The sequence below is a fragment of the Giraffa tippelskirchi genome, chromosome 14 (assembly GCF_054371585.1).
Source record: "Giraffa tippelskirchi isolate mGirTip1 chromosome 14, T2T-mGirTip1v1.2.pri, whole genome shotgun sequence".
Taxonomy (NCBI): domain Eukaryota; kingdom Metazoa; phylum Chordata; class Mammalia; order Artiodactyla; family Giraffidae; genus Giraffa; species Giraffa tippelskirchi.
Genome location: NC_137288.1, coordinates 38,890,324 through 38,913,762, shown reverse-complemented (window position 1 = coordinate 38,913,762; position 23,439 = coordinate 38,890,324). Strand labels below are relative to the sequence as shown.

Here is a 23,439-nt window from a genome sequence, read left to right as displayed (position 1 = left end):
GTTTGAAAAAAATCTCAACGACTCAAATTGCTGTGAGCCTCTTCTGGTCCACATCTTTCCAACAATTCTAGAACCTGGAGGAAGCTGATAATGCATCCACATCAATAGAGATCCCAGGATCAAGCTGGGAGCAGCTCCACAGGGTGAAAACACAATGAAAGATAAGCTCTTATTCACCAAATCGAAGATTGCATCAGAGAATGAATAAAAAATTCTTCAGCACAGAGCCATTCGGGTAAAGGAAGCAATTCTGTAGCACCAAAGACAATACTTCTAAAAGCATAACTGTCCCCAAGATTCTGAAGAAAAGATTTCTTTTTCATCTAAAATAACAATGTATTTTTCTTTAATCTCCACAATCCCTAACTCCCTCACATACTCTTCCAGAGCATACCAAGTAACATAAGTTTTCAAACAGAAGCTGTGAGAAAGCACACAGTTCAGTCCTAGAAAGGGCGAGAAAATGTACATGCATAGAAAAGGAAATTAACAAATGAAACACTGATTTCCAGAGAAGACAAAAGTTATCGCAGACAAGGAGCATTTGAGGGAGGTTCATATTCATAGTATCCTTATCCATACACGACTGGAAGTTTACCTCCATAAACAAATACTTTAGCAGATGCTGCTATTGTTTTACATTCAATAAACTCCTACATATGCATTCGTAGATGTTACACTATCAAAAGGCACATTTTATTTCTTTACACATGTCTTCGCTAGCGTCCTAAATTTGGGTTCCAGATGATCTAGGAAGTCAAGCCCCTCTTCTTCCTGCCGATCGCTGCAGCAGCCCACTGAGCCGGCCACAGACCCTTTCCCTTCATAGTTATAGGAGCGAACGTAGTCTTCGCAGAGCTTGTGTTCCTCGTCTTGTCCGCACAGATACACCTTCTGTGTCGAGAAAGAGCACATTTTATTATTTTTTTTAAAAAACACCTAAATGTATTAGCTTAAAAATAATGGCTTTGATTTACCTTTTACTGTTTAATTTTTAACCAGAGTGTGTCCTCTAATGGATTCCTACATATAAAAAATGCACATGATTGGTCCGTATTATATTCATTCTTAAAATATAGCAAATATATAAATGCTCCTACTGAACACATTGACAAAAACTAAAGCTCCACATGCATCACACAACTAGCTTACAATTTCCCATTTAAACATGAGATTTGTATCATTGAAATGTGTCTACAGCTTTTCTACATATTTAGGGGAAACTAATATAAGCTATGACCCTTATGTTTATACATTATTACATACTTATAATAATATATTTAACTGGCTAATATTAATCTACATTGACTGATCTGAACATAAAATGAGGAACTAAAACCCAAAATAAAAGCTTAATGATCTATCTGGTTGATGACGATCATTAAGATTTCATAATCACATGGAGGATTCAGCATACTAAGAATATTTATAATTTGTGATCCAGGTAGTACCCTGTAACATTTCACTGTAGGTGACTTTCCTGGCAAAGTATAGAAATACCTACATATGCCACTCCTAGGTCAAGTTTTGGAAACCTTATTTTAAAAATTTAACTTTACGAGGTCATTTTTCTCTTTGGGTTTGGATCTAATATTCATATATATATTATAATTCAACACTAAAATGGTGATGAGCTCCAGATGTATAAGGAGTAAAACTTTGGGAAAATCCTGATTTATAAACAGAGTTTAACTTTCATGTAAAATGAACACGAAGACACTGGCACTTACTTCGCCAAGCCGAGGTTGGGTGAAGTTGTGCCAGTCACTGTATGTGTATCTGCCAGTGTCCGTCACTCCCTTAACAGATTCCAAGGTCTGATGTCCGCCTCCTTTGTTGGCATCCAAAGTGTAGCCGCCTTTGACCATCTCAAAACTTTGCTGTGTTTTGACTCCCTGGCCACCAAGGGTGCCAACAGATATGCTTGTGTCACAAACGTTGGATGTCTGTGTGGGGAGTCTAATATTTGCATCCTAAAATAAATAAATCAAATTGAAACTAACAGTTTTCTTTCATTTATTTCCCACCATGGGCAAATCTGATAGGGCAAATTTGAGGGCTTCCCTGATAGCTCAGTTGGTTAAGAATCCGCCTGCAATACAGGAGACCCCAGTTCAATTCCTGGGTCGGGAAGATCCCCTGAAGAAGGGATAGGCTACCCACTTCAGTATTCTTGGGCTACCCTTGAGGCTCAGCTGGTAAAGAATCCACCTGCAATGCGGGAGACCTAGGTTTGATCCCTGGGTTGGGAAGATCCCCTGGAGAAGGGAAAGGCAACCCACTCCAGTGTTCTGGCCTGGAGAATCCCATGGACCGCATAGTTCATGGGGTCGCAAAGACTCAGACATGACGGAACAACTTTCACTTTCACATGAGCAAATCACTTAACTGCTGTGCCTCTCTATTTCCCCATATGTAAAGTCAGGATAATAATAATACTTATATCATAGGTGTTACAGGTTAAATCACATCCCACACCCCAATTCAATTGTTAAAGTCCTAACCCTCGAGTGTCTCAGAATATGATCTTATTTGAAGATAGAGTCATTTTTAGATGCAATTAGTTAAATAGAGACAAGGTCCTAATCAAGTAAGATGGGTCTCTAATCCAAAAGGGGAAAGTTGGACACAGACACACACACACAATGCCATATGAATCAATGATGTCATAAGCCAAAGAATTACCAAAAGCTGGGAGTGAGAATTGTAATAGAATCCTAGCACCTTCAGAGGGAGTAGGATTCTGTCAACACCTAATCTCTAATTTCTAGCCTTCTGAACTGTGAGACAATAAATTTCAATTCAGTTACATTCAGTTTGTCATGCTTTGTTATTGTGTTGCCATGCCCTCCTCCAGGGGATCTTCCCAACCCAGGAATCAAACCCACGTCTCCTGCATTGCAGGTGGATTCTTTACCAGCAGAGCTACCAGGGAAGCCCCTGTTTGGCATAGTAAGTGCTCAATAAGTATTCAGTTCATTTCAGTCACTCAGTCGTGTCTGACTCTTTGTTACCGCATGAACTGCGGTATGCCACGCTTTCCTGTCCATCACCAACTCCTGGAGCTTGCTCAAACTCATGTCCATCAAGTTGGTGATGCCATTCAACCATCTTTTTCAATGAGTCAGCTCTTCACATCAGGTGGCCAAAATATTGGAGCTTCAGCTTCAGCATCAGTCCTTCCAACGAACACTTGGGGTTGATTTCCTTTAGGATTGACTGCTTTGATCTTCTTTCAGTCCAAGGGACTCTCAAGAGTCTTCTTCAACACCACAGTTCAAAGGCATCAATTCTTTAGCACTCAGTCTTCTTTATAGTCCAACTCTCACATCCATACATGACTACATCCATACATGACTAGAAAAACCATAGCTTTGACTATATAGACCTTGGTCAGTAAAGTAATGTCTCTGCTTTTAAATATGCTGTCTAGGTTTGTCATTGCTTTTCTTCCAAGGAGCAAGCATCTTTTAATTTCATGGCTGTAGTCACCATCTGCAGTGATTTTGGTGCCCAAGAAAATAAAGTCTGTCACTGTTTCCATTGTTTCTCCATCTATTTGCCATGAAGTGATGGGACCAGATGACATGATCTTAGTTTTTTTGAATGTTGAGTTTTAAGCCAGCTTTTCACTCTCCTCTTTCATTTTTATCAAGAGACTCTTTAATTCCTCTTTGTTTTCTGCCATAAGGGTGATGTCATCTGCGTATCTGAGGTTATTGATATTTTTCCCGGCAATCTTGATTCCAGCTTGTGCTTCATCCAGCCCGGCATTTCGCATGATGTATTCTGCACATAAGTTAAATAAGCAGGGTGGCAATATACAGCCTTTTTGTACTCTTTTCCCAATTTGGAACCAGCTCGTTGCTCCATGTCCGGTTCTAACTGTTGCTTCTTGACCTGCATACAGATTTCTCAGGAGCATTAGCTGTTATCATTATTTGGGCTTCCCAGGTAGCACTAGTGCAAAGAACCCGTTTCCAAGGCAGGTAGGTTTAAGAGACTCAGGTTTGATCCCTGGATCAGGAAAATCCCCTGGATGAGGACAGGCAACCCACTGATGTGAACTCTGCCATTCATGTGGGCTTCCCTGGTGGCTCAGCAGTAAAGAATTCGCCTGCAGTGCCGGAGATGCAGGAGACGCGGGTTAGATCCCTGGGTCCTGGAGATCCCCTGGAGGAAGGCATGGCAACCCACTCCAGTACTCTTGCCTAGAGAATCCCATGGACAGAGGAGCCTGGCAGGCTGCAGTCCATAGGGCCACACAGAGTTGGATATGTGAAGCGACTTAGCTCGCACGCAGGGTATCATTATTACTATTTTACATAATAATCATCTGTTATCAATGAACTTGGGCTTCCTTAGTGGCTCAGATGGTAAAGAATCTGCAATGCGGGAGATCTGGGTTTGATGGAGAAGAGAATGGCAACCCACTCCAGTATTCTTGCCTGGAGAATCCCACGGACAGAGGATCCTGTGGGGCTACAGTCCCTGGGGTTGCAAAGAGTCGGACTCGACTGAGTGACTAAGCACAGCACAGCCTCATTGAACCACCAGAAAAGGCGAAATCTGATTTACCGTCACTTCTTCTCCAGGTCCTTCAGTATTTGATACAATTAAATTTTGCTGGGCTACATCTTCTGGAAAACACTTCTTTACTGTTTTCTTAACGGTAACACAGAAACATGTGAACAAAATACCTAAAAAATAAAAATATATAAGTAAAATCACATTTTTTTCATGCTGGTACAGTAGATCATTGGATTTGTAGTAAATGATTATAATCATTTGAATTATATGGTAAATCATTTGAATCAATTTTTTTTTAAGTTTTTTCACAGAACTTTAAAAAATTGGTTCCATAAATTGAGATTTCTTTGGGTCTTAAAATTTATAAGAGATTATTAACAAATATATATAGACTATCTCTGTCTTAGTGAGGTTATATTATTAGGCTAAATAAGAAACAAATCAATAAAAAGAAAAAAAATAAAGTGAACATAGTTTGTGAATAGCTCTCTTCCCAGGTTCAGAATTCAACGTTTTCCTTCTTTTCTCCACACTGAAATAGTAACTTTATTTGATTGGATTTTAAGCTAGTCTTATTGGTATTAAAGTCCATACAGAACAACTCAAAGATTTTAGAGTCACAAAACAAAGAACATTAGACATAAACCAAACAGGAAAAGCCATTACATAAAACCAGTGCTTGGTTTTGAAAGCGTCCATTAAGTGCAAAGAGGAATATCCAGTTTAACCTGAAACACAAATCACTGAACACAGACACAGTAAAGGCTATGGGAAAGGCCTGTAAATGCAAATAGGCTGTGTGTAGTCAAACAGATTTTTGAGAAAGAAAGGAGGAGGGAAGGGAAAAGAAGCAAAGAAAGGAAAAAAGGGAGAGGAAGGGAGGGGAGAAGCCTGAGCAATGGTTTCCATCACCTTTGCATCTCCAAAAACCAGTTTGCAGAATGTAAAATCTTCTATTGCTTTTCCTCAGCGGCTCATCATATGGCCATTTCCCTCACACTCTGGAGTCTAATTAAGATGTATGCTAAATGATTTCATTAATATTCATTAATATCATTGAGCACAAACATCTAAGTAAGTTTTTAAACTACTCTTTTCACTAACTCTTTTTGTGCATCCACTACAAGAATGTGGCTGGTTGAAAGATAATCGTACTTCGTATAGAAGGGAAACTTAACATTAATTTTACCCGACCTCTTCATTGCACCATGGAAAAAAAAAAAGAGCTTAAAGAAGAGGAAATGATTTACCCAGTGTCTCACAGCTAATTATTGGAAGAACTGAGGCCACAGTTCTGAAAATTCCTTTTCTTCTGTGACTCAGAACTCCAAGCCATAGAGTTTGCACAAGATTTTTAAAAGGACACATTTCACAAAGGTTATCAATGTCACTGATGAAAAGAATTGTCATATATTTTTTTAAATATTAGATAACATTTCACCTAACACATTCTATATAATTATACTTACATAACAACAATACAGAACCCAACACCATGGCAAGAATAGCCCATTTTCCAAGGAACACATTTGCTAGTGCCGCCTCTCTCGGAAGTTTACCAGGCATTTGACATTCGGATGGAATTGTACAATCACATACTCTCACTGATAACATGTGTGTTGCAGAAGCGCCATGTCTGTCTTTTATTTGGATAGGAACAGTGTAATAGTCATAATCAAGATCTTGCCGCCCCCGAAGAATGGCAGTTTTACCTATTGAAAAAAAAAGAGATTTTGATTTCTTGAAAAGACAGGAAAAGTAATTGATATTGCTTTATGCTTATCTTTACTATTCTATGTTTACTATATTATTCAAATATTTTATTAAAATGGATTTGTCTGTTTTCTTAAAGATATTCAGAATAAGAATCTAATCTTATTACTCATTGTTTTAAGAAACAAGGTATTATCCTTTATCTGGGATCAATAAAATAATTCACTAAAATTAAGATTTATTTAGTATAAGTAACTAAGGTAAAAGTCTAGACCGCCAAACATTCTAAGGTCCTATTGATTAGAAGGTTTAGCATAATTACACACCATCCTTTGTCTCTACTGTCCAAAGTTTGCTGGCAGAATTATCAAGAATGAACTGAAAAGGTGGCCCATTGTCAGGTCCATCTTGATCTGTAGGTTCAAGAACAACATAATCCTTATCATGCCGGCAAAGTGTCAGTTCTTTGTTTATCTGTGGTGGGTGGTCATTTTTATCTTCCAAAAGAACTACTAACGTTCCAGTGCAAGATCTGCCATCTAAGAAAAATAAAAAATAGAATATTTCTCCACTTAAACATTTAGTTTCAACAATCTCTATGATGTACAGTTGACATCTGCTTTCTACTAGTTGTCTGAACTTGAATTTCACACACTATCCAAACCACAAATACCACTGCTACAAGTACAAAATAGTGATATTACTCTTCCCTGGAGATTGGTAGCTGTATCAGATGACATCGTGAAGTGGTTTTTAAAATTAAAAGGTATGAGATTATGAGTAATGTCACTACAGAATGACCGATTTAGAAGATAATTGATTTCTTACATCCTTCTTTGAAAGTGCATTCGTGCTTAAAATATAAACACTTTACATTAGGTCACAATCACTTCCTGACTTTCTCTCCTGACCCTTTACCTCATATACTCATCGTTCAAACTGTCATGTGTGTGCTTAGTCACTCAGTTGTGTCCGACTCTTTATGACCCCATGGACTGTAGCCTGCCAGGCTCCTCTCTACATGAGGATTCTCCAGGCAAGAATGTTGGAGTGGGTTGTCATGCCCTCCCCCAGGGGATCTTCCCAACCCAGGGATTGAACCCAGGTCTCCTGCATTGCAGGCAGATTCTTTACCATCTGAGCCACCAGGGAAGCCCAAACTTCGTAAAACTGATCATCAAACCCAGAAACTGAGCTCCATCCTGTGTGCAGCTTTGGCACACGCTATTGCCACTGCTGGGAACACTTTCCTCTTCCCCTTTGCCTGATAAAACCTTATTATCCTTTAAGAATCCATTCAAATGTCACCTCTGCATGAAACTTGCTGTGACTTCTATGGACAATGCTAGCCACATTTTCAATTTCTCAAAACCCTTGTTCATATTTAGCTCATGCACTTAACTTTTCATCCTAAGGGCTACTTTGTATTCATCTTGACAGTTCAGTGATCTGCCCAGTATTTCCTGGCTAACTTTATACTAACACACTGAACACTTGTAGTGCAGTTGCTAAATTGTTTTGAACTCTTTGCAACCCCATGAACTGCAGCACTCCAGGCTTCTCTGTCCTTCACTGTCTCCGAGTTTGCTCATACTCGTGTCCTTTTAATTGGTGATGCCATCCAACCATCTCATCCTCTGCCACTTTCTTCTCGTTTTGCCTTTGATCTTTCCCAGCATCAGGGTCTTTTCCAATGAGTCAGCTCTTTGCATCAGGTGGCCAAACTATGGGAACTTCAGCTTCAGCATCAGTCCTTCCAATGAATATTTGGGGTTGATTTCTTTTAGAATTAACTAGTTTGATCTCCTTGCTGTCCATAATTTGAAGGCATTAGTTCTTTGGTGCTTAGCCTTCTTTATGGTTCAACTATCACATCCTTACATGGCTACTGGAAAAACTATAGCTTTGACTCTTCGGACCTTTGTCGGCAAAGTAATGTCTCTACTTTTTACTGTCTAGGTTTGTCATAGCATTAATTTTTATACTTAAAAAAATCAATTGAACAAACTGTAAAAAAGTTGCACCCCCCCCAATCTAATTAATATGCTTTTGAGAATAAGGACTCTTAACTCCAGAACTCCACTATTAATGGTCTAATGCTTCAATACATAAGTCTAAATAAATATCTTAAATTAGCATAATGCCCATTATTGGTGTTTAAGAGATAATGAAGTTTAGAGAACATGTTCAAATTTTAAAGCTTGTGATAAAACTACTCTAAATAATAAGATTTCAAAATTGAAAAGGCTTCCCTGGTGGTGCAGACGGTAAAGCATCTGCCTGCAATATGGGAGACCTGGGTTTGATCCCTGGGTCGGGAAGATCCTCTGGAGAAGGAGATGGCAACCCACTCCAGTACCCTTGCATGGAAAATCCTATGGATGGAGGGGCCTAGTCGGCTATAGCCCATGGGGTCGCAAAGAGTTGGACATGACTGAGCGACTTCACTTTCAAAATTGAAATAAACAGAAAAATAACTGATGAAATTCCTCACTTTTATTGCTTCGAATGCTGGTCTAAATTTTGGTGCATGAACGTTGAATTTATCATATGCTGCTACTGCTGCTAAGTCGCTTCAGTCGTGTCCGACTCTGTGCGACCCATAGACGGCAGCCCACCAGGCACTACCATAAATCATGTGCAAATTTAATGTTTTTTCTTTTTAGATTAAAATAACAATTAAGCCATATCAAGTAGTGTATTTCAGTGAAATTTTTTTCTGTTGAATAAGAATTTATTCAAAGTGACTTTCAAATTAGTTACTTACAAGGCAACAGCAGTATATACCTATTTAAAAACTATTCAATCTAAACAAATTTAACAACATCTAGAAATTGAAGAGAAATAACCACTTTTGTTTAAAAAAAATCTACAATAGCATAGATATCTCCCTGGTGATTCAGATGGTAAAGCGTCTGCCTGCAATGTGGGAGACTCAGGTTTGATCCCCGAATTGGGAAGATCCCCTGGAGAAGGAAATGGCAACCCACTCCAGTACCCTTGCCTGGAAAATCCCATGGACAAAAGAGCCTTGTAGGCCACAGTCCATGGGGTCGCAAAAAGTCGGACACGACTGAAAGATTTCACTTTCACAATAGCATATAAACATTCTGAGATTGCCATAAATTTGTAAACAAATCTGAGTACAAATGACAACTTCAACACCTAAAAAAGAAGTGAGAAGTAGGGAAAATAAGCTTTTTTAATTAAAAAAGAGTTACAGGTACTAGTGTGACTCAACATGTGTATTAGGATTTTAACTATTAAAATATAAGAAGAAAGCTATTTCTCTTTAAGGTACAATAGAAATCACACTTTAAAAAGTGAAATAAAGAAATAGGGCAGCCATCCAGAAGCAAATAAAGACTCATTTAATTCCATATTCAACCAACATTTATCACATAAATGATTATTTTCCATCACAGTCTCTGTTTTAAGCATGTTGTTAAAAAACGAAAACTCAAAACTGTTAAAATGGATAGTAGGCAAAGCCACAACTGAAAACAAAGTCCTAGATGTCTTCTAAAACTACGAAAGACTGATTGCAAATTTTTTCCTTCTGGGAAACAGAGCAAAAAAAAAATATATGTAATTCCTGATAATAGTTGAAGACTGTGAAAAGGTAATTGAGTAGGTATGTTTGCCTGCTTCTAAACCTTATTTTGGGCTTTCCAGGGGGCTCAGTGGTAAAGAATCTGCCTGTAGTACAGGAGACACTAGTTCAATCCCTGGGTCAGGAAGATCCCCTGGAGAAGGAAATGGCAACCTGTTTCAGTTCTTTCTTGGGAGATCCCATGGACAGAGGAGTCTGGCGGGCAACAGTCAGTGAGGTTGCAAAAGAGTCAGACACAACTAAGGAACTAAATAAGAACAAACCTTATTTTAAGTTAAACACATAAGCAAATGCCAAGAATCAGTGAATAGAGAATGTCATAACCTCCAGGCTAGAAAGTACATCTTGGGTTAACTAAAATCTAAATTTACAACAATCAGAACTCTGAAAAGCAAGAGTTGCCCATTGTTATTTAAATATTTCCAGGAACAGAAAGTTCACTGGGTTATAAATCAGCCTAATCCATATACAGAACTCTTTAATTAATGATTGGAAAGTTTTCAGATTCTTTCTTACCAAGCTGTAATACACCTCCTAATCATTTCTAATATTTTCTTTTTTTGGACTGTACACACTAAAAGTTTACCTCTTCCACATGACAACCCTGAAATATTCATTTTAAGAAAATTCTTTTTACATTCAAGTATATCAAAGCATTTGTAAACTTTTGAACTCAAGTTTCTACATTAAAACTAAGTGTTCCAAGTGCCTGTTATGCACCTGAATTTGCAAAGGTCTAAGCAGTAAAATTCACAACCTGGACCTGGAGACTCACAGAACAGCAGAGGAATGGCGAAAACCAGTACCTACATGAAGCAAACATGCAAAGATCTCTGCTAGATGCTTGGTAAAAAGATATTTAGCAAAGATAAGGGTCTTTATTTGAAAATGAGTTCATAGCCAGCCTCGCTAGAGGAAAAGAATGTACATGAGGAACAACAAGGGCTCCATTTTATAGAGAAGACACATCACCTATATGTGTCGTATACTTAATTATATATAAGTTTATACACTTATACTGTGATAATCACAGTATTATTCCCAGGGAAGGAGGGTTAAAAAGGTATTCAGAGAAGAACTAAACAAAGATTAGTGAGAGGTATCACAAAAGTCATCACTGCCATCCATTTGAAGAAGCAAAGGGACCTGTGACTTTCAAACAGAAGGGGCAGCCTTATTGTAGGTGGAAGGGGTACAAAAGACTGCTTTTAGAGTGAAAGCAGGGAAGCAACCTGGTTGACAAAAAGAACTGACACAAAAAATACAAGGAAATTAATTGGATACCTAGATAATCATCATGAGCTATATATGAGCATCAAAACTAAATATTCATGTAGAAATATAAGTAATTACTTATATGTTTGACCCTTGGAAGCATTATTAAAATGGATTAAAGTTTAAATAAACAAAATCCTTCATCATATGATCTTCCATTAAAATTTCTAACACCCTATCTTTCCTTCTCGAGCACACCCAGGTTTTCCGTGAGCTTGGGACATAGATATGACATTTCATTTCTTTGTACTATGATCACTATACATACAGACATTCTTTTATCACCAAAAGACATAGTTAACGTCTTGTATCTCTGTTTTCCATATTTTCCTTCTCCCCAAAGAGTATTTCCTTTTTTATCATCAAGCTTTTGCATTTCTGTGAAATCACCTCCCTTTATCCTTTCAGCTTGGTAACACTTTAACTGCTTTCCACTTCTTATGATATTCATATATTCTTTGAAGGGGAAAGTATTTATTCTCTGGTATAGAGAATCTTTTATGAGAATATAATCATCCTTCAATTGATACTATGTGAAAAATTTGATTTCGTCTTATGAATCCTAGTTTTCATGGCTTAGAACTTAGGACTTAAAAGACAATCAACATTGGTATTACACCAATGGTATTACACCAGTTACAAGTGAGTAAATATAAATCCTTGTTTTACAACATAATTGTGTTCCTGAACCAATCAGATTTCACCTTTGCTTTTTTATAAGTAGCAAATCACCATGATTATAAAGTAGTGGCAGTATTAACTGTATTTCTCAGTTACTGTTTCCCCCACTGTTTAGTAGGGTATTTTCTTTTCCTACTTATACTGAAAGAATTATAATGAGAGATTCTGTGAGAGGTGCCAAGAGGAGAGGAAGGACTTCTCTAGTGGTCCAGTGGTTAAGAATCTGCCTGCCAGTGCGGGGCACACAGGTTCAATCCCTGGTCCAGGAAGATTCCACATGCAGTTAACCCCGCACACCACAACTATTGAACCTGCGCTCTAGAGCCCCCAGAGCCACAACTACTGAAGCCCGCATGCTCTAGAGCCCATGATCTGCAATAAGAGAAGCCCTCACATGGCGATTAGAGAGTAGCCCCTACTCACTGCAACTAGAAAAGAGCCCAGGTAGCAATGAAGACCCAACACAGCCAAAAATAAATAATAAGTGAATAAATTTTTTTAAAAGATTAAAGGAAGATCATATGTACATAATTAGGCAACAATATTCCAATTGTTGTTTTCTTTCAGACTTTGAAACCGAAATATTTTCGGCTCGTGGGCATACTTTTTTCAGACTGCTTGGTTTTCTCACCGATTATGATGTGCAACAGACCATTCCCATTCCCAGGCAACAAGAACACACCAAGGCTGAGAGAGAAAGTAAGGAAAAAACCTAAATGGGACATAATAACAGACTGGCTTGCCCTCGCCATGTACATCATAAGCAGCAGCATCTTTATTAGTTTAACCTTTGTCTCTCAACAGAGAATCTTTTTTTTTTTTTTAAGTAGATGTGGCTTTTATTGTAAAGCTATAGAAAAAAGTAGAAGTATCATGTGTGAGAAAATATTTGTCTTTATCTTATTATCAAACTATTAAAGGGTAAAATGAACAAGCATGAACAAGTCATTTTATGACTTTGGACCATTTCAGCTATTGTTTATTTCCATGGGATTTGACATATTTATTCATGCACTTGCCCATTCCTCCTAAAGAAATTCAATGATTCTATAGAAAAAAGACCACAGCATTGCTGTACCAGCTTGTTTGTTTTGAACATCCAGTGTATAAAAATATGCTAACCATACCATTGTAGAGCTCTATACCAAGATCACAGGTGTGGAACCCTGCACCAACGTCACAGGACAAAAATCTCTGGAACTGACCAAGCCCCATAGCAACTGTTGCCATGAGCCTCTAGATCTAAACTGGCCAGTTCCTTGACCCCATATTAGGTAAAATACCCACCCTATAGCATCCTAACCAGTCACCTAATGCCACCATTTTCAGTAGGAATTTCCTCTGTCTTGAGGCCATAAAAATCAGCTACTAGCCATTTTGGCTTGTCTCAGGTTAGATTTGGAGAAGGCAAGGGCACCCCACTTCAGTACGCTTGCCTGGAAAATCCCATGGACGGAGGAGCCTGGTAGGCTGCAGTCCATAGGGTCACTAAGAGTCGGACATGACTGAGCGACTTCACTTTCATTTTCACTTTCCTCCATTGGAGAAGGAAATGGCAACCCACTCCAGTGTTCTTGCCTGGAGAATCCCAGGGACGGAGGAGCCTGGTGGGCTGCTGTCTATGGGGTCGCACAGAGTCGGACACGACTAAAGCAACTTAGCAGCAGCAGCAGCAGCAGCCCAAGAAAACGATTGGTTCTCCCTTGAGCCGGCCTGCTGTTCTAACAGCCTCTCCTACCCTAATAAAATGTATTCATCTCTCATTCTGCCTCATGTCTGGAAATTCTTTTCCAACCCAGGTATAGACCAAGACAATCATCTTGGATTAAACAGTCAAAAACATCAGATCTATCATAAAAACCCAAGTTCGCTCATCTTTATCATTTATGGAAATTTACCCCAAATGAGTGAGCGTATAATTGATGAGATGAAATGCCATATTGTAACTTTTACTTATGTTTTTTATAATCTTCTCTTAAAGTCTATTTTTATAATGTATACATAGTATGTTATGATGTTAGCATATTAGTATATGTATATAAATAAACACACCAATAAATACATTGGGGTAGTTGTTTGGCAGGTCTCAGCCTATCTATAATCAAGGTTGCAGCTGAACTGACCCTTGTGATCATAATGATTGCAAGATGCCCTAAGTAAAAACCATCAGGAAGCTTTGGGGGTGGGGGAAGGTTTATTATTTACCAGTCTTGGAAATCATACATCACACAGCCAGAGTAAGCTTGTGGGGGGCGGTGTGGGACAAGGGGAGTGACACCTGGGATTCTGTTTGTATTGAGGTGGAAGCTGGGGCCTTGGGTTTCACAGGCTCACTCTTTACTGATGAATTTAAAACACAAGAGCAAGAATTTAAAGCACAGGAAGAGAAAAACAAGCAGCTTAAATAGTGAGTCATTGAAATCAACCAAGATCTCCAAAACAAAGGAGCCTGGGGAGATGGGATAGGGGTTGACACGGTTCTGGATCTAGCTCTGTGGCTCAGAATGTGTTTATTTGAGATGGCAATCAAAGCTTCAGTCAAGCACTTGCATTGCAAAAAGACAAACCAACTGACAGAGCTTACACTGCAAAGGTTCATATTAAAAAATGATTTACTGCTTGGAGGGTATGTTCAAAAGGAGATCACTATTTTAGGACATTTCTTCACAAGATAGATTCTAGAATTAACCTTGGAGAATGATTGCAAATCTCAGTAAAAAAGACTTCAAAAATCATTGTTTGGACATTTATTTAGGAAATAGGATAAATGTTTTATTCCCCAGTAAGAAAGACTCAGAACAAACCTCTCTGAACCCATCTGTTTTAGGGAGTTGAACCCCTCCAGCAATTTCAAATCAGAATAATATAAACCTAAAATCCTGAAAACAATATAGATCCTTGATGATGCCACTAGATCCATGGCAGACATCAAATAATATGAACCTTGAAACTGTAACCCCCGAGTTTTGAATTAGTGATACACTGAGACCTCAACTGGGTGGTTGCCAAGAAATTAAGCAATCATGATGCAACCATTGTTTGCAATTAAGCAATCATTGTTTGCATTAAATTTGATGTGGAAACAAATTTAAATTTAACTCCTAGATTTCCTTAAACATATGTCCTATATTTATATTTTATTTCTAGAAACTTGCACTCACCTGCATCGAATGCAATCACAGAAACATTGTATTGGTTGTTTTTTACAAATGTTGATTCTCTATCTAGCACTTTTACAGTTTTCAAGTCACCAGTGTATTCATTAATTTCAAACCAGTTATCTTCATCTCGTATCTTCTTATACCTAGTTTTCAGAAATCAAATGTAAAAGTTCAAACCAAAGAGTGGACATAAGCTCAATATCTGTCATTCTGAAAAACACGTAGAATGTTCCCAAATTCGAAATCAATTATCATCACAACCGGGGCTTCCCAGGTGGCTCAGTGGTAAAGAATCTGCCTGCCAGTGCAGGAGATGTGGGTTCCATCCCTGAGTGGGAAGATCCTCTGCAGGAGGAGGAAATGGCACCCTTATCCAGTATTCTTGTCTGAAAAATTCCATGGACAAAGGAGCCTAGTGGGCTACAGTCCATGGGGTCACAAAGAGTCAGACACTACTGAGCGACTGAGCACAAAGATGATCATCACAATTAAAAAGGAGAAAATTTTGAAAATACCTTACCTTAAGCCCTCGCTAGTGCCCCGTTCCGGGTCCACTGCTTTGTATCCAAGGAGTTCTGTGCCTTCAGGGAGGCAATCTTCACTCTGAATAACTTTTACTGGTGGATGGCACTCAGGGCCCTCAGGCTGGTCTTTAACTTTAACAGTGACAATTGTAGTACACATAGTTGTAGTGGTTTTTGAGTTTACTGCTTTAGCGAATTGTGCTTCGTTAAGCACACCAATTTGCAAAACAACTTGGCGATTGACTTCATAGTTCAGTGGCTGTTCAATAAACACACTTCAATGAGTCAATATTTAACACTATATACAGAAGACAAAAGTATGATCCTAAGTTTTAGCACCAAAGGGAGAATCATTTTTATGTATAAAATGTTACTGAAAGTTGCAGCTCATGTATTAACAATGAATAATCAGCTTCCTATAAGCAACAAACACTACCAAATGCAAAATTGTTTATTTTTAAGATTCAACCAATTTTTCTTCTCACTTTCCTTTGGGAAATTCCTGCCTCCATTTTTTTTTTTTTTACAAGTTTGAATATGAATAGAAATGCAGAATATTTGAATGAATTTCAATGGGCTATTTCTCATCCTTTTATTATTTATCCAATGGAGTAACAGTGATAACTAAATCAGCAAAAGTCCCTCTAAGCTAAGTATGTAAAATAATTAGATAGACTGTAACCAAGCAGGACCCTATCTGAAGTACCCAGATAATGGCACCTGGTGCACACTTGCTGAGTTGTTTTAAAGATGTGAAACCCTGCCCCCAACCCACTAAATGGAAGATGTTAACTCCTTGATGACCATGAGCACATAGCCCCCAGACCTAAAGACTGATACTGTTAACTCCCGTGACACCACCCTGTTACCTCACCATCAGCCAATCAGCACACTGTGCACAAGCTGACCACATACCCGGAAGGCCCTTTCCTCACCTTCCCTTTGTAAATGGTTTGTTGAAACCCTTAGGGGCTTCCCTGGTGCCTCAGTCAGTAAAGAATCTGCCCGCAATGCGGACCTGGGTTTGATTCCTGGATTGGGAAGATGCCCTGGAGAAGGGAATGGCAACCCACTCCAGTATTCTTGCCTGGAGAATCCCATGAACAGAGGAGCCTGGTGGGCTACAGTCCATGAGTCACAAAGAGTCGGACACGACTGAGGAACTACCACAGACACACTATAGGGGAGTCTGGGGATTTCAAGCACAAGTCAGCCACTCTCCTTGTATTGGAACTTTTACAAGAAAGCTACACTTTACCACAACTGTCAGTAGATTGTCTTTACCATGCAGGAGTGAGTGGACCCAAGTTTGGCTCCGAAATAAGACTACTAGGACATGAGATATGGCTATAATGGAGCAGTTACTATGAGTATCTAAATCAAAAGATATAACCATGTTATCTAGCAGCACCTTTTCCAAGTACATTATATTTGGATTTGTTTGTTCCTGAAGTGAATAACTAGAAAGAATCTCCAAACAATTAACAATTAGAGACTAAAATCTACCAAAATAACAAAAAAAGAGAGAATTAAACCTAGAAAAAAAGTCCAAAAATTTTAAAAAGATAGAAATAGAGAAAAAAACAATAAGTAATATTATAATTAAAGCACATTTTTTAAAAATTTCATGAGGAAGGCAACATTTATGCATATCCCTTCTAAGAAAAGACACTGTCTCTAAGAAATTAACATGGAAAGTTGTAAGAAGTTAGTGAAGACTGCAGGGAGAAAATCTCAGAAAGAAACCAAGTTCAGTTAAAGTGAACATTCTCTGAGCCAGCAAATGCAATTAAATTTTAAAAATCCCAACACACTTGTTACCTCAAATATAGGAGAATTAATGGGAATAGATGCTAAATGTTTAGTAAATAATCTGTCTTATAAAATATATTGTAGAGTGGTAAAACTATAATGTGAGTGTGAAGAGAATCGAAAAGTCAAGAGGTTAATTTCAAATATTGATTTTTTTCCATTTCTCTCTGTCTTATGCTTATAAGGAATTAGATAAGTGGGTGTCTAAGATCCTTTAATATCTATTTATTAGTTTGATATTTCTCTGCCTTGGTTTTCCTCATATATAGAACAATCATTTTTGTACCAACCATGTCTTTCGTCTAAGAGAAAATGAGGATAAAATAATAATAATAAAGTTCATGTATGAAACAATGTAAATCATTTCAGCATTGCATTGCAACAACTCTAGTTATATACATACAGGAATTACTATATACATACATACATATATATATATAAATATTTTTTACCTTGACAACACACAAGACTGCTTCATTTGTATTTGGGTCTGTACTAATTTTGAAGGTTCCGTTTTCATTTCCCTGTAGGATCTGGTACACAGCCTTTGAGTGAGGCGTGTTTGGCAAATCATGATCATGTACCGCCATTCGTAAAATCTCAACGTCAATTCTGTTTTCTTCTACTTCTACAGTATACTGAAACAATTGCCCACTGTTATTATAAATTCATAGTTTTAATGTAATTTTCTACTCAAAGTTGTATTTAAAGAAAAGAAAGCAAAGTGATATGGAAATGTGCAAACACTCAGTGGGAAGGATGTACACATTTAATACATAAACTCCCTTCTTTCCTCGATAAACTGATAATGCTGTTTCAAATCTTGTCCATTCGTCATACCTTAACTTTTCAACTTCCTGACCAACAAAGGTCTGCCTAGTCAAAGCTATGGTTTTCCAGTAGTCATGTACAGGTGTGAGAGTTGGAGTATAAAGAAACTGAGAGCCGAAGAATTGATACTTTTGAACTGTGCTTGGACTGCAAGGAGATCAAACCAGTCCATCCTAAAGGAAATCAGTCCTGAATCTTCATTGGAAGGACTGATGCTGAAGCTGAAGCTCCAATAGTTTGGCCATCTAATGCGAAAAGCTGACTCATTGGAAAAGACCCTGATGCTGGGAAAGATTGAAGGCAGGAGGAGAAAGGGATGACAGAGGATGAGATGGTTGGATGTCATCACCGACTTGATGAACACGAGTTTGAGCAAGCTCCAGGAGTTGGTGATAGACAGGGAAGCCTGGCATGCTGCAGTCCATGGGGTGGCAAATATTGGACACAACTGAGTGACTAAACTGACCTGAAAGACTTGTAGATGACTAAGTGAGTACTTATTTTCCTTGCATCCTAGCACTGTGATTATTTTTACAGAAATCATATTTTTCTGTGGATGTTATTTGTAAATGGTTGCTATTAAAACCAAAATGTATAATCTCATGGAGCTACCAGACCCTAGATTTGTTTTTTGAAGAAGTAAATGAACCTAGATAAATGAATACACATATATACTCACAGAAGTTTCTGTAAAGTATGGTGCATTATCATTTTCATCCTCAAGAGAAATAGTAATTGTTCCTGTATTAAATAAACCAAAAGGTTGGCCCCCCATGTCTCGAACTTCCATTATTAACTTGTACGTATCACATTTCTGAAAGAAAGGAAAAAGATACACTGATGAACACATATTTCTCATAACTTGTGAGTCCCATAGCCATTTCTCAGGCTCTGATTCTTTCACAAACATTCTTTTTTGATTAAAAAAAAAAAAAAGAAACCACCATAAAAGCAAATAAAGAAAAGATATTTCAGTCAGTACAATGAAAAGCTGATGTTTCTGATATAATTTTTTAAAAAGTAAAGCTATTTTAATATCCACACATCAAACCAGGTCAATGATCTCTGAGACCTTGTATCTTCCCACTATCTCTGTAGGGACAAAGGAATAGACCTGAGAAGACTTACACACAGTCTATATGGAAACATTCTTAGAGAGGTGGCCACCAAGAACCTTATTGTAACTTCTCTGGGAATTCATGATCAGTTTAAATATAGTTTAGTGATTGAGATATTAAGCAATTCATTACTTCTCTATCCAGTAAAGGTGTAGTTGTGGTGATGACACCTGTGTCTGGATGTACGGTGAAATGTCTTGGATTGCTTGGAATTTGCTGCAAGATTTTGTATTTCAGACGAGTATGTAGAGTGTCAGGTTCATCGAGGTCTATTGCAGTCACTTTTCCCACTGAAGTTCCTGTTTAGATAAATCCAATGTTGTCAACAACTTAAAGTAGTGATCTAATTGAATTACAAACAAAAATAAAATCAAGGCATTGCTGTGGCATATTCTCCCTTAAAACCCCCAGGTTGATTAGTTTATCAATAAATAAGCATGCCACCCGATGAGAAGAACTGACTCATTAGAAAAGACCCTGATGCTGGGAAAGATTGAAGGCGAGAGGAGAAGGGGACGACAGAGGATGAGATGGTTGTATGGCATCACTGACTCGATGGACATGAATTTGAGTAAGCCCTGTGAGTTGGTGATGGACAGGGAAGCCTGGTGTGCTGCAGTCTATGGGGTCACAAAGAGTTGGACATGACTGAGTGACTGAACTGAAGCATGCATGCATGCACAGTCATGTCTGACTCTGCGACCCCATGGACTGTAGCTTGCCAGGCTCCTCCGTCCATTTCTCAGGCAAGAGTACTGGAGTGGGTTGCCATTTTTTCCTCCAGGGGATCTTCCCAACCCAGGGATTGAACCCACATCTCCTGCAGCTCTTGCACAGATAGGCAAACCATTTTTATCACTGAGCCAACTGGGAAGTATCTAAATGCTCTCCCACAGCTTCAAGCTACCCTAACCTGGAAACTTCAATTAGGTGGCTACCACTGATAATATGATTTGTATCCTACATAGGTAAAAATATCCACCCCACCCTTGGGAACAGGGGTGCTCAAATTCTTCCTCCCAATCTAGTCCATGACCATTTTTAGATGAGACCTTCTCTATATATCTTGTTTCTTTTATATTCAACTTGATAATGTTAAAGGAAAAGAACAGCTTTGCATATGATAACAAAGGTTTCATGCTTTTATAGCTTAATAAATGTGCTGAATTGTTAATACATACAAACCAAACATTACACAAAAGTCTGAGTGTCATTTGGACGAGCTTTATGGCTCGGAAATCAGAGTATTAGTAATGTTACCTTAGCGAAACATTTCTTGTGGAGAGTAACATTAAATATGTACACAAAGTGACAACAGAATGGAGGGGGCTTAGACACTAAGAACGTATCTTGTGATTTTTAAGAATAAATTAGACTTGTTATACCCTTTGGTTTGATGAGGTCACAATCTTGGCTGCTAAGAGCATCAGACTAGTTTAAGTTTTTTTTTTTTTCAATTTGTTTGGAAAATAAGCAAAGTAAAGGAGTACACATGTTATAAGCCTGATCAGCATTTCCATACCAAAATCTATTTTTGAGTCCTTGAAATGGTATTGTGACTTTGTAAAGATTCAAAAGATCCATTGCTTTATAAATACATCAGGGACATCTATGCACATGATCAAAATAGAAACTATAAACAGCATTTGTCTGTCATTGTGGATTAATGTAACAAAGTTAGTAACTTTGTGGATCAGTTAGCAGCCTTCTACATGGGCCTAGACAATGAGTACAAGGACTTTGACTTTGAAAAGCCTATGATCTTATAAGACTACAAAGTTTTATGTAGAATATCTTTTAAAAATATTTATTCATTTGGCCGCACTGGGTTTTAGTTGTGGCATGTGGGATCTAGTTTCCCGACCAGGGATGGAACCTGGACCCCCTGCAATGGGAATATGTAGTTTTAGCCACTGGAATGCCAGGGAAGTCCTTATGTAAAATACCTTGAAAGTCAAACATTTGAGAATGTTTTGCCCAACCGTGCTTAAAACAGTAATAAAGAATTCAATTGAAGCAAACAATCTCGTGTATTCCTAAAACATGAACTTACCAATTCGGCAATTCTCAAGCACAGTCAAGTTAGTCATTTTGCTTTCAAAATATGGGGCATTATCATTGTCATCTTCAACTTTGAATACTAGGGGAAGTGGATACTCAGGTGCATAACCATCTGCAGTGGTAGCATAGGCATAGATCTGAAAGGTAGATGAACACCATCAGTTGATTCTTAAATAACAAATTAGGCACAAAATTGAACCTAGCAGTTGGGGAAAGTCGTAAAACTTAGAAAAAACAATGGGCAAAGGTCTACCTAACTAAGAAAGTATGCAACAGAGAGACAACACAGCCGCACAGTCTACGCCTGCCCTCCAGCTTCAATTCTTTCTCATTGTTCTCCCATCAGAGACCACACACTCCAGCTCAATGAGGCTTCTCTGGCCCCTGAATTAAGTGTGTACTGTTCTCCTTGTTAGAATGCAGGTAGACTTCCCCAGGTCATGCTAATGACAAGTTGTTGGTTTTTTTCCTAAAATTTATACAAAATATGATTCTAGTTATTTGTAGACTTATAAATGGACAAGAGAGGACGAGATGGCTGGACAGTATCACCAACTCGATGGACATGAGTCTGAGCAAGCTCCAGGAGTTGGTGATGGACAGGGAAGCCTGGCATGCTGCAGTCCATGGGGTCACAAAGAGTCAGATACGACTGAGCAACTGAACTGAACTGATACACATATATGGAGAAGGAAATGGCAACCACTCCAGGATTCTTGCCTGGGAAATCACATGGACAGAGGAGCCTGGTGGGCTACAGTCCATAGGTTTGCAAAGAGTTGGACATGATATAATGACTTAAGAAATAAACAATATATATTTACTATTTCTGGGTGATTCAATTATGCTCTTTTCTCTATTTACCTGTATTTTCTCATTTTTCTATCCTTAAGATATATTTCTTGTGTAGTAAAAGTGTTAGCAAAATCATATATACATTCCAAACTCTATCTCAAAAGGATATATGTTGGCCCCAAATGCAATGATTTAATGCCCTTTCTCTTTAAACACCATCAGATTATTTTTGAACTCTTCTTACGTGGTATATGCATAGTGAGTCTTTGGTAAATGGTTGTTGAGTTAAACAGATGTTCTCCACTGACAGGAACAACTAAAGCTGCCCAGAGTGAACTCTGTATGAATTCAGTTCTTCACCGTAGCTAACTTTATTGATTTCCCTACTGTAACCATTTTCTAGAATGAACCAAGATTAAAATCCCAGGTATCTAACCCCTCCCTCTTTAGCCTTATGTTAGTCAATTGCCAGACTCTAGAGTGAAGCATTTCTGTGCACCAGGTTCTTGAGATTACAGCATTTCTGTGTCTCTTTATTATTCATCCCCTCTTTTCTATTTCCAAAGCCACCATCCTCATGTGACCCCAAATGCATCCTATCAACTTTCCTGTTGTATCCTACACACACGTCCGACCAGTTCAGTTCAGTTGCTCAGTTATGTCTGACTCTTTGCAACTCCATGGACTGCAGCACTCCAGGCTTCCCTGTCCATCACCAACTTCCAGAGCTTGCTCAAACTCATGTCCATTGAGTCAGTGATGCCATCCAACCATCTCATCCTCTGTCATCCCCTTCTCCTGCCTTCAATCTTTTCCTGTATCAGGGTCTTTTCCAAGGAGTCAGTTCTTTGCACCAGGTGGCCAAAGTATTGGCCGACCAACTTTCCAACCAACGTCCGACAAACTTTCCTGTAATTGTCCTAACTGTCCTAATTCTCCAAACTATGTAGCCCTCAGGAGTCAGACGCATTTCCATAAAGCACAATTTTAATCATGATATTCCTGAATCAGACTCTTCTGTGATCTCACCATTATCTACCAAAGTAACATAAAATCCTCATTGCTGTGTTGAAAGGCCATATTTCATCTTCGCATGCTAACCTGACAGGGAAGACATTTCCACTTCTAATCTCTAGGAGGGAAGGTTTTGAAATAATCATCCATGTTCCCTTTTTCACTTTTCCCCAAACAACCTCCAGCTGGGCTTTTTCAGTAATAAAACTTATACTTTGGTTTCCATCAGTCTGATCCCTGTATCTTAATAAATTCCACACTAAGGGATACAGCAGTGTATTATCACCACTTCACCATAACCATCATCACCT

At 38.4% G+C, this 23,439-nt stretch overlaps 1 protein-coding gene across 1 annotated transcript in view; it reads right to left on the bottom strand.

The window, feature by feature from the left end:
- Window positions 1–677: 677 nt before the first annotated feature.
- DSC1 (desmocollin 1) overlaps window positions 678–23,439 on the bottom strand; it is a 32,350-nt gene continuing 9,588 nt past the window's right edge. Inside the window, exons 6-16 of the mRNA XM_081561539.1 lie at window positions 21,312–21,456; window positions 19,391–19,557; window positions 18,820–18,954; window positions 17,762–17,947; window positions 15,494–15,756; window positions 14,974–15,116; window positions 6,570–6,782; window positions 6,000–6,242; window positions 4,579–4,700; window positions 1,731–1,973; window positions 678–894 (exon numbers count right to left, since the gene is read on the bottom strand). Of these exons, the coding sequence (XP_081417665.1) occupies window positions 697–894; window positions 1,731–1,973; window positions 4,579–4,700; window positions 6,000–6,242; window positions 6,570–6,782; window positions 14,974–15,116; window positions 15,494–15,756; window positions 17,762–17,947; window positions 18,820–18,954; window positions 19,391–19,557; window positions 21,312–21,456 (2,058 nt within the window). The 3' untranslated portion in view covers window positions 678–696. The remainder of the gene's footprint in view (window positions 895–1,730; window positions 1,974–4,578; window positions 4,701–5,999; window positions 6,243–6,569; window positions 6,783–14,973; window positions 15,117–15,493; window positions 15,757–17,761; window positions 17,948–18,819; window positions 18,955–19,390; window positions 19,558–21,311; window positions 21,457–23,439) is intronic.